The sequence below is a fragment of the Sarcophilus harrisii genome, chromosome 4 (assembly GCF_902635505.1).
Source record: "Sarcophilus harrisii chromosome 4, mSarHar1.11, whole genome shotgun sequence".
In the NCBI taxonomy this organism is placed as follows: Eukaryota; Metazoa; Chordata; class Mammalia; order Dasyuromorphia; family Dasyuridae; genus Sarcophilus; species Sarcophilus harrisii.
The window spans coordinates 117,502,592-117,519,169 of record NC_045429.1 but is presented as its reverse complement, the minus strand read 5'-3'; the positions used below and the strand labels follow the sequence as shown (position 1 = coordinate 117,519,169).

Here is a 16,578-nt window from a genome sequence, read left to right as displayed (position 1 = left end):
TACAGCGCTTTACAAAGGTCCTCACGATGGCGGCGAGAAGGTGCCGCTAGGATCCCCATTTTACAGATGAGGAAACGGAGGCACCCTCGTTCTGACTGGCTCGGGTCTGAGGATGCACTGGAACTTAGATCTTCCTGACCACGCTCCTGCACGCTGCCCACCGGACCACCCAACATCTCCGTGAGCCTCAGTTTCCTCATTTGTAAAAAGGGCGGGTTGGATTAAGTGACTTTTAAGGCTTAAGGGTCTGGTTATTCAGACGGGAGGGAAAAGAAGGAAGGGTCGGTCCACAGCTGTTTTTTTAACGAGATGGCAGCTTTGGCTTGACCTCTGACCTATTCTAAGGGCGGCGATCCTGTTTGACAGTCCAGGAAGAAGGCGGCAGAGGTCACAAGAACCAGGGTCCCCCACGTGACCAAGGAACACCCTTAGTTCCCGAGCACCGTGACCGCGCAGCCGCGTTGGCGTCACTTCCGCCCACTCGAGATCCGCAAGATGGCTGCTTTGTTGTTGAGGTGACTTTAGGGTGGGAACTGGGAGCGGCGATTCCTGGGGTGGGAGAGGGGCGAGGGGATCATGAGGACCCGCCGGGAGCCGCGTCTCTGTCAGTGGGCCGGGGAGGGATCTGGGGCTTTGAGGCTTTCATTCTCTTTGGGCCGGGTCCTTACGGGGCGCGAAGGGCCCGGGTTATGCGCCGACCTTCCCCCGGTCCCCGCCAGCGCGCTCCCGCGAGGTTCAGAAGTCACCCGTCGCTTCCCCGCTGTCCGACAACCCGCCTGAAATTCGACACAAGTTCTGGGACGGAGTTCTCCTCCCTTGCCTCCTTAGTAATTATCCTCGTATTAGGCATAAGCGCACATACGTTATCCTGCCCGTGCCCCGGGTCAGCGACGTTAGCCAGGGAACTGTTTTGTTATGTTTGTCTCCCCACCGCAAGCATTTAAGAAATGTTGAATTTCGTGACGAGAGGGGCTAAGTCCCCAGTAACTGGTGAAAGCGCGGAGGCTTTTTGGTTTGTTTAGACAAGATAATGTGTAAATTCGAGGAGGGAAGGTGGTGGCAGTTAGGGGTGAAGGTCATGCTCTAGTTGGGAGAGGTTCAAGCGAGTGGGGGGTGGGGAAGGGAGACGGGGACAATACGAATTAAAAACATTTATTTAACTCGGTAAACATGTATTAAATGAGGTCGAGTTTAACTTTGAGAATTGCTGAGAATACCTGAATTCAACACAACTCTACTTTTTGAAAAGTTGGGGGGGGTGGATTTTTGCATTCTGCACCAAGGTGCGTGCTCATGAAGCGAGGAGGATGGATGGCATTGCCAAGTTTTGGGAAAGTATTGCTTTATTGGTGGAGTTTTGTTCAAGCTTTGATTTCCGCCCCCTCACCCCACCCCTTTTTTTTTTTTTTTTTTTTTTTTTTTTGAAGTAATCCAAGTTAAGTGACTTGCCTAGGATTTCACAGCTAGTGTTTTGAGGCTCTGTTTGAACTCCAAGCGCTCTACCTTGCTGCCTCTCAGAAAGTATTTCAACCATTACTTTAGTTCATGAAGTGTAAAAATAATCATTATGGTCTTTGATTTTTCCAAAGGAAGAAAAAATTCTCTTTCTCCCTTTTCCCCTCTAGAAAATGGCAAGGTGAGGTCTGCCAAAGCAGACTTGTGTGATGGGTCGTTTTAATTTTTTATTTGAGCTGTGTAGGAGTTACCTGCTGTGCCACGTTATTAATATGGAATTAGTATTTATTTACATTGTTACTGTTACACCAGGGAACTTTGGTGAAATTGACATGGGGCCTTAGTAACCCGGTCAGTAGGTGTATATCTTGGCCCTCCCTCCACGCAAAGGCTATTAGGTTACATTGTTTCCAGGCAGTTTGTTTTGGGGATTTCAGCCATAATTTAAAAGTTGAGGCATAATTTAAAAGATGGCAGTAGATATCTTCGGGTTGTGTCATCTACTTTATGCAGTCCAGGTACCGAGTAGAATTTACTCAGTGCCAATGAGTCGTTTTCTTTCATTTGACAATAAGCTTCGGGGTGACAAATATTATGTAAATCTTGTAAGTCAATGCAGACAGGATAGAAATAACTCAAAAGATTGGAATTTTAAGGTACAAAGAGTAACAGCTCAGGTGAAGAAGAAAAGAGTTTTCCAAAAATACAGATGGGATGCTCTGAAGTTCATTTGGCTTTACTAAAAAAATTAGATGTTTAAAAGTCAAATGATAAAAGTAAGATTAAGATAAAAGATAAAACTAAGAACAACAAAAAGGGTGGATGTTTTTCTTTTAGCTTTATTAGGGAAAAGAAGTCCAGATAAAAGATAGAATTAGGTTCTGTCTATAGGACAATGATTGTAGATTAGAAAAGGTAGAGTAGTTAAATTCATAATTTTGCTTTTATTTTCTTTGCCAAGGTAAATGATCATTTGACTACAGAGGATTGCAAAAATGATCAGTAGGTTTTTGAAATTCAGGATAAGGAAGATAGAGAATCTCTAGTTGTCTTTAATGAGTTCAAATTACCATATTTAGATAGGATGTGATCTCTTATGTGGCCTATATTGATTTCTGAAAAACTATGAGTTGTTACTGGGAAGGGTTCTGTAAAATTGGAGGATAAATGTCCTTTTTGAAACAGGCCAGAGAATGTACTGTAGGATAGTGAGCATAATTTCATTTCCTAGCAAAATTTTAGAATATATATTTTTACTGGGTTGATTAGTGAAAGAAAAGAGCATTACAAAGACTCAACAGGCTTTCTTAATTAAGAGAGGAATCTCCTTTGGAGAGAGTTATTTGAATTAAACAATAAGGTGAGAAACCAAATTGCAGAGATTTGGAAGAGATAGAGGAGAGAGGAAGTAGAGTCTTTCAAAGTGGATGACTTTTTTCTAGGAAATTGGCTGAGAAAAAATGAAGAGATATAGGATGATAGTTTGAGGGGATGGTAGAGTCTTTTTTTGTTTTAAAGGAAGAGGAAAATGCAGGAATATTTGAAGGCAGTAGGGAATTAAAAAAAAAAAAAGCAGGTCATGTCAGTAAAAACTTGTTTAAAAATAAAAGAACAGGTCATGCAATACTAACCTATTTTCCTTTTTTAACAGGGTTACTAGTAAGCAGATCTGGGGATTGACATAGATCTAGTTTGCCTAGATTTTAGTAGCTTTTGACAAAATCATGCTCTTCTTGAGGAAAAAGATGGAATAACTGTGGGATACATGAAAATGGTTAGGAAGATTTGGAACTGATTGAAAGGTTATACCTAAAAAGTAGTTATTGGTTTTGTACTATTTCTTTTATGAAATTCTTCAATAATAAATAAAACAAGAATCTCCATATATTGAGCAGGTTTTTTTTAAAGATAGTTTTTTATTTTTAAAATATATGCAAAGATAGTTTTCAACATTTACTTTTTTTATAGCTTTTTATTGACAAAACATATGCATGGGTAATTTTTCAACACTGACCCTTGCAAAAACTTCTGTCCCAACTTTTCTCCTCCTTCCCTCTTTCCCCTCTCCTAGATGGCAGGTAGTCCTATACATGTTAAACATGTCAAAGTATATTCAACATTTACTCTTGCAAAACCTTGTGTTCCAAATTTTCCTCCCTCCTTTCCCTATCCCCTTCCCTAGGCAGCAAGTAATCCAATATATGTTAAACATGTACAATTCTTCTATACATATTTCCCCATTTATTATGCTGCACAAGAAAAATTAGATCAAAAAGGGGAAAAAAGCAAGCAACAACAAAAAAAGTGAAAAAAACTATGTTGTGATCTAGGGCTACACAGTCCTCTCTCTCTGGATGCAGATGGCTCTTATCATCACAAGTCTATTGGAATTGGCCTGAATCATCTCATTGTTGAAAAGAGCCATATCCATCAGGATTGATCATCACATAATCTTCTTGCTGCCATGTACAATGATCTCCTGATTCTACTCATTTCACTTAGCATCAGTTCATAGAAGTCTCTCCCAGGCTCTCTGAAATCATTCTGCTGATTATTTCTTACAGAACAATAATATTCCATAAAATCCATATACCATAACTTATTCAGCTATTCTCCAATTGATGGGCATCCCCTCAGTTTCCAGTTCCTTGCCACTACAAAAAGATGCTACAAACATTTTTGCACATGTGGGTCCTTTTCCCCCCTTTTTTGTAATCTCCTTGGGATATAGGCCCAGTAGAGACACTGCTGGATCAAAGGGTTTGCACAGTTTGAGAGCATTTTGGGCATTGTTTCAAATTGCTCTCCAGAATGGTTGAATCAGTTCACAACTCCACCAACAATGTATTGGTGTCCCAGTTTTCCCACATCGCCTCCAATATTTATCATTATCTTTTCCTGTCATCTTAGCCAATCTGAGAGGTACAATAATACCTCATAGTTATCTTAATTTGTTTTTTTTTTTTTTTTTTTTTTTTTTTTTTTTTTTTTTTTTTTTTTTTTTTTGTGGAGGATGGGTTCACTCCCTGGAGGACCTCGGGGTCAGCCAGAGAAGGGATAAATTAAAGTCCTCCGTCTTTAGGGGGAGAAGTGAAAGAGGCAGCCAAGCAGAATCCTGGATTCGGGAGTCTGGAGTCACCAACTTCTCTCCTCCTCTTCCTGCCACCAACTGACTCTGACTCCCTCCTCCTCTAATCCTTACCTCTGATTATCTTAACACCAAACATTCAGCAAGCACCAATAGTGAGAAGAGCCATTTATCCAAATATATGCTAATAGTCATTGTCTCACATAGAATAGGTAATTAGTCGGAAGTGCTCAGTTGTCTGTTTCAAGCACACCTTTTTGGAGTTTCAGCCCTCTACATCTTGGGCTTTCTTTTGTTTTAGAACAGAGGTGGTCACGTCCTCCCCTTGACTTCTCAGGAAAGAGGGTGAAAGCACCAAAAAGGAGGTGATCACAAGCACATAGAAATAACGCACAGGCTATTAGTGATGACTGTCCCCATAGCCTGTACAGGCTCAATGTGGTGTAACAAAACCTGAATTGTACATGCAAGTAGTGATATAACAAATAATATGAATCAACATGGTGTTGTAAAAGATTTCCAGAAGTCCTAGAAGGAGGGTATGTAAATAACAATCACACATACGCCTCCTTCAGCAGCCAAGAGATAGTCCAAAACCAATCTATTGTCTGTTGTTTCAGGTGTCAGGGAGTCCAATGATCCCCACAAGTTTTTGAAGTCCTGTAACAGTCTATCATTTCTCAGAAAATCCAATGATTCCTACAGATTTTCAAGTCCTACAACAATCTTATGTCTCAGGGAATTCAATGATCCCTGAGGGTTTTGAAGTCCTACAATAGTTTTATCATGTCTTAGAGAATCCAATGATTCCTGAGAATTTTGAAGTCCAACAATTTTTGATGTCCATGGTCAAATGCCATAACTGCCACACTCTTTCAAGGTGAGCACAATCAGCAACGGAACCACCTGATGTTTCTTGGGTCTTCTCCTTTGTTTCAAGGATCTGCTCTGTCTCTCTCTGATGGACAAGGCGAATACAGCTTGTTGGCACCCATCTGATTCTTTTTCCAACTGTGGAGATAAAAGCAAACCCTCTTCCCCAAGCAGTTAACCTATCTGGTCCCTTCCATTCACCACTTTCTGGGTCTCTCCATATCACCTGGCGATTATCTAAAGATGGTGGAGCTGCTCACACTGGACACTGCCCTTCCGGTGGGTTATAGAACCTGTCTGCTGGAGCCAGTGCATCTTTGTCAAAAATCAAGAAGTTAATAGTATAAAGAGCTAGATTTAGAAGTTCTTTAGGGTTACCTGTGGCTCCCCCTTTCTTTTGTTTTTGGAGGAGCCTCTTAATGTCTCTGTTTTTCCTCTCTACTATTGCCTGTCATTGAGGATTAAAAGGTATGCCAGTGTTGTGTAAAATCTTGTACTGTGTGCAAAATGTTTAGAAGTATATGCAGGACCATTGTCTGTTTTTATTGCTTGTGGTATACCCATAATTGCAAATGCTTGTATGAGAAATTCAGTGACTACTCCAGGCTGTCTCTTTTGCTGCTGGTATTGCAAAAGTGAATCCTGAAAAGGTGTCTACCACAACATGGTTAAAAGATAGGTGACCAAAAGATTTATAATGGGTCACATCCATTTGCCAAATTTCAAACCATGAGGGTTCTTCTCTAGAGGCAGTGTAGGAGTGTGGAAAGGAATGCAAGCTGTACAGGCTTTTACTATGCTCCTAGCTTCCTCTCTTGTTATTCCAGATTGTAAATGTAAAGCTCAAGCAGCCTGATAATATTTAAAATGAGATTCTTGGGCCTCTTGGAATAAAGGAGTATTGGCCAGCATGGTTAGAAGGTTATCTGCCTTTGAATTACCATCAAAAATAGGACCTGGAAGTCCACTATGTGAGTGGACAAGAAAGATATAAATCTTACCTTGGATGCTTTCTCATTTGCTCTTAAAGTTCCTTAAAGAGCTGATATATATTGGAAGCTACAAATTTTATTTGGGCTGTGGCAATTCTTGGTACCACACCTACTAAATAGGCTGAATCAGATATTATATTTATATCTCTTGGGTAATAAGTAAGAGCAAGAATGATTGCATACAATTCCTTCTGCTGAGTGGACTGAAGGAGTTCTGACTACTCTCTTTGTAGTTAAGTCACAAGAGTGTACAGCGCAAATATTATGTTTGGATGCATCTGTAAAGATAGTTGGTCCTTTAAGAGGAACTTTAGAAACCTTTTCTTCAAGAATCCATTGCCAATTATGTAATAGTCTGGTTATCTTTAATGGAGTAAAATTTTGAGCTGTGGCCAATAAAATTTGCTGCTCTGGGATGGTTTCACAGCATTCATTAATTTGTGCATTAGTATAAAAGGTGTATATCTTGTCAGGTCTTATCGCAGATAATTGTACTGCTCACTTAATGGCCTTTAATAAAATTTTAGCTGCAGAATGACAGGGAAAGATAATGTGTAATGTTGGAGAGGATGTGGGAAAACAGGGACACTGATACATTGTTGGTGGAATTGTGAATACATCCAGCCATTCTGGAGAGCAATTTGGAACTATGCTCAAAAAGTTATCAAACTGTGCATCACCTTTGACCCAGCAGTATTACTACTGGGCTTATATCCCAAAGAGATTTTAAAGAAGGGAAAAAGACCTGTATGTACAAGAATGTTTGTGGCAGCCTTCTTTGTAGTGGCCAGAAACTGGAAACTGAGTGGATGCCCATCAATTGGAAAATGGCTGAATAAATTGTGGTATATGAATATTATAGAATGTTATTGTTCTGTAAGAAATGACCAACAGGATGATTTCAGAAAGGCCTCGAGAGACTTGGATGAACTGATGCTGAGTGAAACGAGCAGGACCAGGAGATCATTATATACTTCAGCAACAATACTATATGATGATCAATTCTGATGGACATGGCCCTCTTCAACAATGAGATGAACCAAATCAGTTCCAATACAGCAGTAATGAATTGAATCAGCTACACCCTGGGAAAGAACTCTGGGAGGTGACTATGAACCACTACATAGAATTCCCAATCCCTCTATTTTTGTTCACCTGCGTTTTTGATTTCCTTCACAGGCTAATTGTACACTATTTCAAAGTCCGATTCTTTTTGTACACCAAAATAACTGTTTGGACATGTATACATATATTGTATTTAACTTATAATTTAACATGTATTGGTCATCCTGCCATCTGGGGGAGAGGGGGGAAGGAGGGGAAAAATTGGAACAAACGGTTTGGCAATTGTCAATGCTGTAAAATTACTCATGCATATAACTTGTAAATAAAAAATAAGACTTTGTTGTAGTTGTGCTGGGAAGTTCACCCACTCTATCACACTGTCTCCTTGATGAAGGACTGCTGTGGGTGCCTCTTGTGTAGCAAAAAATGATATTTCCAAGGGTTTTTGAGTGATTCTTTGGACCACATTGGATAAAGCAAGTTCAACTTCTCTCAAAGCGTCTTGAGCTTCTTTTGTAAGCTGGCGTGGTAAATTTAAAGCACTGTCTCCCCTTAAAATGTCATATAATGGTTGCAATTGATTGGTAATCAAGCCTAACACTGGACACATCCATTCGATATCTCCTATCAATTTCTGAAAATCATTTAAGGTGTTCAGTTTCTCTGTTCTTAAGGAAAGTTTTTGTACTGTGAGCACCTTAGGATATACTTCATATCCTAAATATTGAAAAGGAGCATATCTTTGAATTTTTTCTGGAGCTATGTGCAATTTGTAGTCCCTTAATGTTTCCATGGTCTTTTGTAGACATGCTTCTAACATTTATTTGTTCCTCAGATGCAAATTCATGTAATGTAATAACATTACTTTTGGAAATGCTTTTCTTACTGGAGTAAGAGCAACAGCAACATACATTTGACACATAGTAGGGCTGTTTTTCATTCCCTGTGGCAAAACTGTCCATATCTTTTATAAGGCTTGGCTAAGTTAATGCTGGGCACTGAAAAGGCAAATCTTTTCATATCCTCCTTATCTAGAGGGATAGAATAGAAACAATCCTTAATGTCTGTAATCCAAAGAGGCCATTCTCTAGGCGAGAGATGGAAGTCCAGGTTGAAGAGTTCCTATAGTTTCTATTTACTTTTCTTAAATCAGTCAACATCCTCCATTTTCCAGATTTCTTTCTTCCAACAAATACTGTCCAACAGAATTCCAAGGACTTAGAGAAGGTTGTAAGTGTCCTTGGTCAAGTTGCTCCTGTACTATATGTAATAAGGCCTGAATTTTATTGCTACCTAAGGGCCACAGTTCTACCCACACTAGTATATCAGTTTTCCATTGAATAGGAACAGGTGAAAGTGTTGGCAGGCCTTCAATAGCAGCCCTGCCTAAAAAACCGAAGTACTCATTTTTAACTCTAATTGTTGTAAAATGTCTCTTCCCCACAGATTGATGGGGATTTTTTTCAACTATAAAAAAGAATAAAAACTCCTGTTTCACCTTCAAAAATCCATCTCAAAGGGGTAGCACTAACTTCAGCTGCTATTGATCCTCCTACGCCAGACATGTAGGTGTCTGCTTTAATCTTTGGCCAGTGACTGGGCCAGTTGGCACCTCTAATGACTGTACAATCTGCACCTGTGTCTACCAATCCTTCTAATGGTATGCCATTTATACAGATAGTGACCATAGGTCAGTCAGCTGTCACAACTGCTGTCCAGTATATTCCTGGATTTTGTTGTTTGGAGTCAGAATCTGGGTGACTATCACCAGATTGCTTATTAGGAGTCTGTATCAGTAAACTTGATGCTACTACTTCTCCTGGGTGATGTCATACATTGTCTACCTGTATTAGTGACTGGGATGTTATCTACACATTCCCCAGTTTCCCACATCAGTGTGTGGATGGACACTGTTTTGTAAGTACACTCAGGAGGTGAAATGGTCACACCTACTGTGCCTGGAGGCAAGGGATCCATCGGCTGGAGAGGAACAGATTTCACCTCCCCAGGGGGTATCTCAGGAGTCCCAGCTGCATACAACTCTATTCTCCCCAATTGTAATCTCTTTCTCCCATCAGGTTGCTTCCTGAATGGTTGGTTATGTATTCCCTTTCTCCCATCATATTGCTTCTTGGATGATTTAGCAAATAAAAGGAACTGAAAGAATGGTGTACCACTTGCTGGGATTTTGGTAGACAAAATTCAGGGGGAAGCTTAGAGAGGGAGCGATCACAGGCCTGGCAAATACTTCCATATGAATTTCATTTTTTCAATCCTTTGATTTTGATGTTACTGATTGGTTCTTGCCTCAGTTAAATAGAAACCAATTAAAGACCTTAGCTTAAAAAGGCCAAGGTCTCCCTCTATATCCAGGGCCTTCTCCAGTCATCTGATCTATGACTTGCCACTGGACCTAGTGACTCCAGAAGAAAAAATGAGGCTGTTGACTGCAACAGCCCTCCCTCCCTTAAATCCAATTAATTTACATATCACTTCATTACTTCCTTGCTGTCATAGTTCTCTTTCAGAATGAAGGACAAACGAGAAAGACATTGCTTTTTGCTAGCTCTTCATCATTGATTTGTTTGTTCTTGTCTGGCTTGTTATATGGGAAAGATGTTATACTTCCTATCTCTGTTGTCTTTGAATAGATTATTTAGGGTGATCTTCGGAACCAGAGCTCTTGGACTTGGGTCAAGCTACACTGATCACTGCTGTTCCCTAGGACTTTCAGGGTTCCTGCCTGGGACTTTCTGGTTGACCATTCTAGGAGTTTATTGGGGGAACCTCCACTTTTGCTGCCGGTGAAAGGCAGAATCATGCAAATCTACATGTAGCTTCTGCCCATCTCTGGTTGAATGTGGAGGCAGGCCACTGGTGGTGTTTTTGCTGGTATCTCCCTTCTTGACATTGGATTTCTGGCTGTTTTTTTGTGTAGTTCTCTGATAGAACATACTATAAATTGTTTACTATAGTTTCTTTTTGGATTTCTTAATAATTTTTCTGGTTTTTATTAAAGTAACTATATAGGAGCTGAATGGTTGTCCACTCAGTTGGCTAGAAGTTCATGGCTTTCAGTTCCAATTGTTTAATAATGAAGAGAATCCGTTAACACCCAAAGAGAGAACTATGGGAAATGAGTGTGGACCACAACATAGAATTTCCACTCTTTGTTATTGTTTGCTTGCATTTTTGTTTTCCTTCTCAGGTTTTTTACCTTTTTTATAGATCCAATTTTTCTTGTGTAGCAAGATAACTAAATATATAAATTTATGTATACATATATTGTATTTAACATATGTTAATGTATTTAACATGTATTAGACTACCTGCCATCTAGGAGAGAGACGAAGGAGGGGAAAAGTTGGGATAGAAAGTTTTGCAAGGGTCAATATTGAAAAATTATCCATGTATATGTTTTGTAAATAAAAAGCTATTTTTAAAAAGTTCATGTTTTTTTGGTATCCTGTTATCTTAATTTGTTAACTATCCCTTCTAGCTTTATAGGGATAAGAACAGAGACAGAGATTGGGCCTGTTATTCATGGGTAAAGAGAACTCATAGATGAAGAATCTCCCAACACTAATGCAGGCCTGCACTTTCTCTGCAATTAATAATCTTAAGACCGTTGCCTTGAAGTAGAAATGTAAAATTTGTAGCTAATAGGTTAAAATGTGATTGGGAAATGTTTATCAAAATAAATTAAAAATACAGTACAGTGTGGATAATATTATTTTGTGAGTTTCGGAATCAGTATAGAACATTTGGGATCAGTTTCTTTTTCTTTCTTTTTTTTTTAATAATTATAACTTTTTATTGACAGAACCCATGCCAGGGTAATTTTTTACAACATTATCCCTTGCACTCACTCCTGTTCCAACTTTTCCCCTCCCTCTACCCCCTCCCCCAGATGGCAAGCAGTCCTATACATGTTAAATATGTCATAGTATATCCTAGATACAATATATGTGTGCAGAACTGAATTGTTCTCTTGTTACACAGGAAGAATTGGATTCAGAAGGTAAAAATAACCCGGGAAGAAAAAAAAAATACAAATAGTTTACATTCATTTCCCAGTGTTCTTTCTTTGGGTGTAACTGCTTCTGTCCATCATTGATCAATTGAAACTGAATTAGATCTTCTCTTTGTCGAAGAAATCCACTTCCATCAGAATACATCCTCATACAGTATCATTGTTGAAGTATATAATAACCTCCTGGTTCTGCTCATTTCACTTAGCATCAGTTCATGTAAGTGTTTCCAAGCCTCTTTGTATTCATCCTACTGGTCATTTCTTTTTTTTTAAATAATTTTTTATTGACAGAACCTATGCCAGGATAATTTTTTACAACATTATCCCTTGCACTCACTTCTGTTCCGATTTTTCCCCTCCCTCCCTCCACCCTCTCCCCAAAGATGGCAAGCAGTCCTATACCGTTAAATAGATTATGGTAGATCTTGGATTAAATATATGTGTGCAGAACTGAACAGTTTTCTTGTTGCTCAGGAGAATTGGATTTAGAAGGTATAAATAACCTGGAAGAAGAACAAAATGCAAGCAGTTTACATTCATTTCTAGTGTTCTTTCTTTGGTGTGCTCTTCTGTCCATTCTTGATCAATTGAAACTAAAGTTAGATCTTGTCTATTTGAAGAAATCCACTTCCATCAGAATACATCCTCATACCTATCGCTGTTGAGGTAATATAATTTCCTAGTTCTGCTCATTTCGCTCTGCATCAGTTCATATAAGTTTCAATCCCTCTGTATTAGTCCTGCTGGTCATTTCTTTTTTTTTTTTTTTTTTATTATTTAATAGCCTTTTTATTTACATGATATATACATGGGTAATTTTACAGCATTAACAATTGCCAAACCTCTTTTCAATTTTTCACCTCTTACCCCCAGATGGCAGGATGACTAGTAGATGTTAAATATATTAAAATATAATTAGATACACAATAAGTATACCCGACCAAAACGTTATTTTGCTGAGAAAAAGAATCAGACTCTGAAATATTGTACAATTAGCTTGTAGAAGGAAATCAAAAATGCAGGTGTGCATAAATATAGGGATTAGAATTCAATGTAATGGTTTTAGTCATCTCCAGAGTTCTTTTTCTGGGCATAGCTAGTTCAGTTCATTACTGCTCCATTAGAAATGATTTGGTTGATCGTTTGCTGAGGATGGACAATCCATCCGAACTGGTCATCATATAGTATTGTTGTTGAAATATAATGATCTCTGGTCCTACTCATTTCACTCAGCATCAGTTTCATGTAAGTCTCTCAGGCCTTTCTGAAATTATCCTGTTAGTCATTTCTTACAGAACAGTAATATTCCATAATTTTCATATACCAAATTTATTCAACCATTCTCCAACTGATGGACATCCATTCAGTTTCCAGTTTTAGCCACTACAAAAGGGCTGCACAAACATTCGTGACATACAGGTCCCTTTCCCTTCTTTATAATCTCTTTGGGATATAATCCCAGTAGTAACAGCTGGATCAAAGGGTATGCACAGTTTGATAACTTTTTGAGCATAGTTCCAAACTACTCCTCCAAAATGGTTGGATTGTTCACAACTCCACAACAATGCATCAATGTCCCAGTTTTCCGCATCCCTCAACAATCATCATTATTTTTCCTGTCATCTTAGCCAATCTGACAGGTGTTGTGGTATCTTAGAGTTGTCTTTAATTTGCATTTCTCTGATTAATAATGACTTGGAGATCTTTTCATATGACTAGAAATAGTTTCAATTTCTTCATCTGAGAATTGTCTGTTCATATCCTTTGACCATTTTCAATTGGAGAATGGCGATTTTTATAAATTAGAGTTAATTCTCTATATATTTTGGAAATGAGGCCTTTATCAGAACCTTTGACTGTAAAAATATTTTCCCAGTTTATTGCTTCCCTTCTAATCTTGTCTGCATTAGTTTGAACAATTGGAGTGTTAAGCAAAATTGTCAATATGATTAGTGGGATGGACAAATTGCTGTAAAGCAGAAGGGAAGAGAGTGTATTATTGTGGAATTGTTGAGACTTAAAGGAGAGAAGCAGAGTTGGGATTGTCAAGTAATAATTGATGGTAAGAATTTTTCCACCAATGAAGAGGAAATTAGAGAAATAATAAGGAGTTATTTTGCTCAACTTTATGCCAATAAATTTGATAACCTAAGTGAAATGGATGACTACCTCCAAAAATACAGACTTCCCAGACTAACAGAGGAGAAGTAAATTGCTTGAATAGTCCCATTTCAGAAAAAAATAGAACAGGCAATTAAACAACTCCCTAAGAAAAAAATCCCCAGGACCAGATGGATTTACATCTGAATTTTACCAAACATTTAAAGAACAATTGGCCCCAATCTATATAAATTATTTGATAAAATAGGGAATGAAGGAGTCCTACCAAATTCCTTCTATGACACAGACATGGTACTGATACCTAAACCAGGTAGGCTGAAAACGAAGAAAATTATAGACCAGTCTCTCCAATGAATATTGATGCTAAAATCTAAATAAGATATTACAAAAAGACTAGAAAAATCATCTCAAGATAATACACTATGATCAAGTAGGTTTATACCAGGAATGCAGGGCTGGTTCAATATTAGGAAAACTATCAATATAATTGGCCATGTTAATACAAATTAACAAAACAATATGATCATCTCAATAGATGCAGAAAAAGCATTTGATAAATCCAACATCCATTCCTATTAAAAACACTTGAAGTATAGGAATAAATGGACTTTTCCTTAAAATAATCAGCACATCTATTTAAAACCATCAGTAACATCATATGTAATAAGACAAACTGCAACCATTCCCAATAAGATCTGGAAGTGAAACAAAGGTTGCCCACTATCACCATTACTATTTAATATTGTATTAAAACATAGCTATAGCAATAAGAGCTGAGAAAATTAAAGGAAAGGAAATACAATGAAAGCCAAATTATCCTCTTTCCGATGACATGATGTATACTTAGAACCCAGAATTCTGCTAAAAGTTATTAGAAATAATCCACAACTTAGCAAAGTTGCTGGTTATAAAAATAAACCCACATAAGTCATCAGCATTCTTATATATCACTAACAAAATCCAACAGTCAGAGTTACAAAGAAATTCATTTAAAGTAACTACTGATAATATAAAATATTTGGAATCATCTGCCAAGGGAAAATCAGAAACTTTATGAGCAAATTACAGACCACTTTTCACACAAATTAAGTCTGATCTAACCAATTGGAAAAATATTAAATGCTCTTGGATAAAGGGAGCAAATATAATAAAGATGACAATATTACCCTAAACTAATCTATTTATTTAGGCTATACCAATCAGACTCCCAAAAAACTATTTTAATGACCTAGAAAAATAACAACAAAGTTCATATGGAAAAACAAAAGGTCAAAATTTCAAGGAATTAATAAAAAAAAAATCAAATGATGGTGCTTATTACCAGATCTAAAACTATACTATAAGCAGATTACCAAAACTATTTGGTATTGGCTAAGGAATAGATTAGTTGATCAGTGGAATAGATTAGGTTCAAGGATAAAACAGTCAACAAATATAGCAACCTAGTCTTTGACAAACCAAAGATCCCACTTTTGGGATAAGAACTTACTGTTTGATAAAAATTGCTGGGAAAATTGAAACTAATATGGCAGAAACTAGGCATTGATCCATACTTAACGTACACCAAGATAAGGTCAAAATGGGTTCATGACCTAGGCATAAAGAATGAAATTATTAATAAATTAGAGGAACATAGGATAGTTTACCTCTCAGACCTGTGGAAGGGAAGGTCTTTATGACCAAAGAGAACTAGAGATCATTACTGATCACAAAATAGAAAATTTCGATTATACCAAAACTGAAAGTTTTGTACAAACAAAACTAATGCAGACAAGATTAGAAGGGAAGCAATAAACTGGGAAAATATTTTTACAGTCAAAGGTTCTGATAAAGGCCTCATTTCCAAAATATATAGAAATTAACTCTAATTTATAAAAATCAAGCCATTCTCAATTGAAAAATGGTCAAAGGATATGAACAGACAATCTCAGATGAAGAAATTGAAACTATTTCTAGTCATATGAAAAGATGCTCCAAGTCATTATTAATCAGAAATCAAATTAAGACAACTCTAAGATACCTACACACCTGTCAGATTGGCTAAGATGACAGGAAAAATAATGATGATTTTGGAGGGATGTGGGAAAACTGGGACATTGATTCATTGTTGGTGGAGTTTGAGAATCCAACCATTTTGGAGAAGTTTGGAACTATGCTCAAAAGTTATCAAACTGTGCATACCCTTTGATCCAGCAGTGTTACTACTGGGGATTATATCCCAAAGAGATTATAAAGAAGGAAAGGGACCTGTTGTGCCACGAATGTTGTGGCAGCCCTTTTGTAGTGGCTAGAAACTGAAACTGAATGGATGTCCATCAGTTGGAGAATGGCTAGAATAAATTGTGGTATATAAATTATGGAATATTACTGTTCTGTAAGAAATGACCAACAGGATGATTTCAGAAAGGCCTGGAGAGACTTAACCAGAACTGATGCTAATGAAATGGCAGGACAGGAGATCATTAATACTTCAACAACAATACTAGATGATGACCAGTCCTGATGGATCAGGCCATCCTCAAACAGGATCAACCAAATCATTTCTAGTGGACAGTAATGAACTGAACTAGCTATACCCAGAAAAGAACTCTGGAGATGACTAAAACCATTACATTGAATTCCCAGTCCCTATATTTATGCACACCTGCATCTTTGATTTCCAAGCTAATTGTACAATAATTCAGAGTCTGATTCTTTTTGTACAGCAAAATAATGTTTTGGTCATGTATACTTATTGTGTATCTAAGTTATATTTTAATATATTTAACATCTACTGGTCATCCTGCCATTTAGGGAGGGGTGGGGGTAAGAGTGAAAAAATTGGAACAAGAGGTTTGGCAATTGTTAATGCTGTAAAGTTACCCATGTATATATCCTGTAAATTAAAGGCTATTAAATAAAAAAAAAAAAAATAATCCACAACTTTAGCAAAGTTGCTGGTTATAAAATAA

At 37.7% G+C, this 16,578-nt stretch overlaps 1 protein-coding gene across 1 annotated transcript in view; it reads left to right on the top strand.

Moving 5' to 3' along the window:
- Window positions 1-417: 417 nt before the first annotated feature.
- The window catches only part of SDHC (succinate dehydrogenase complex subunit C), a 55,995-nt gene continuing 39,834 nt past the window's right edge, over window positions 418-16,578 (top strand). The window contains exon 1 of the mRNA XM_003769637.4: window positions 418-515. Coding sequence (XP_003769685.1) covers window positions 496-515 — 20 coding nt within the window. The 5' untranslated portion in view covers window positions 418-495. The remainder of the gene's footprint in view (window positions 516-16,578) is intronic.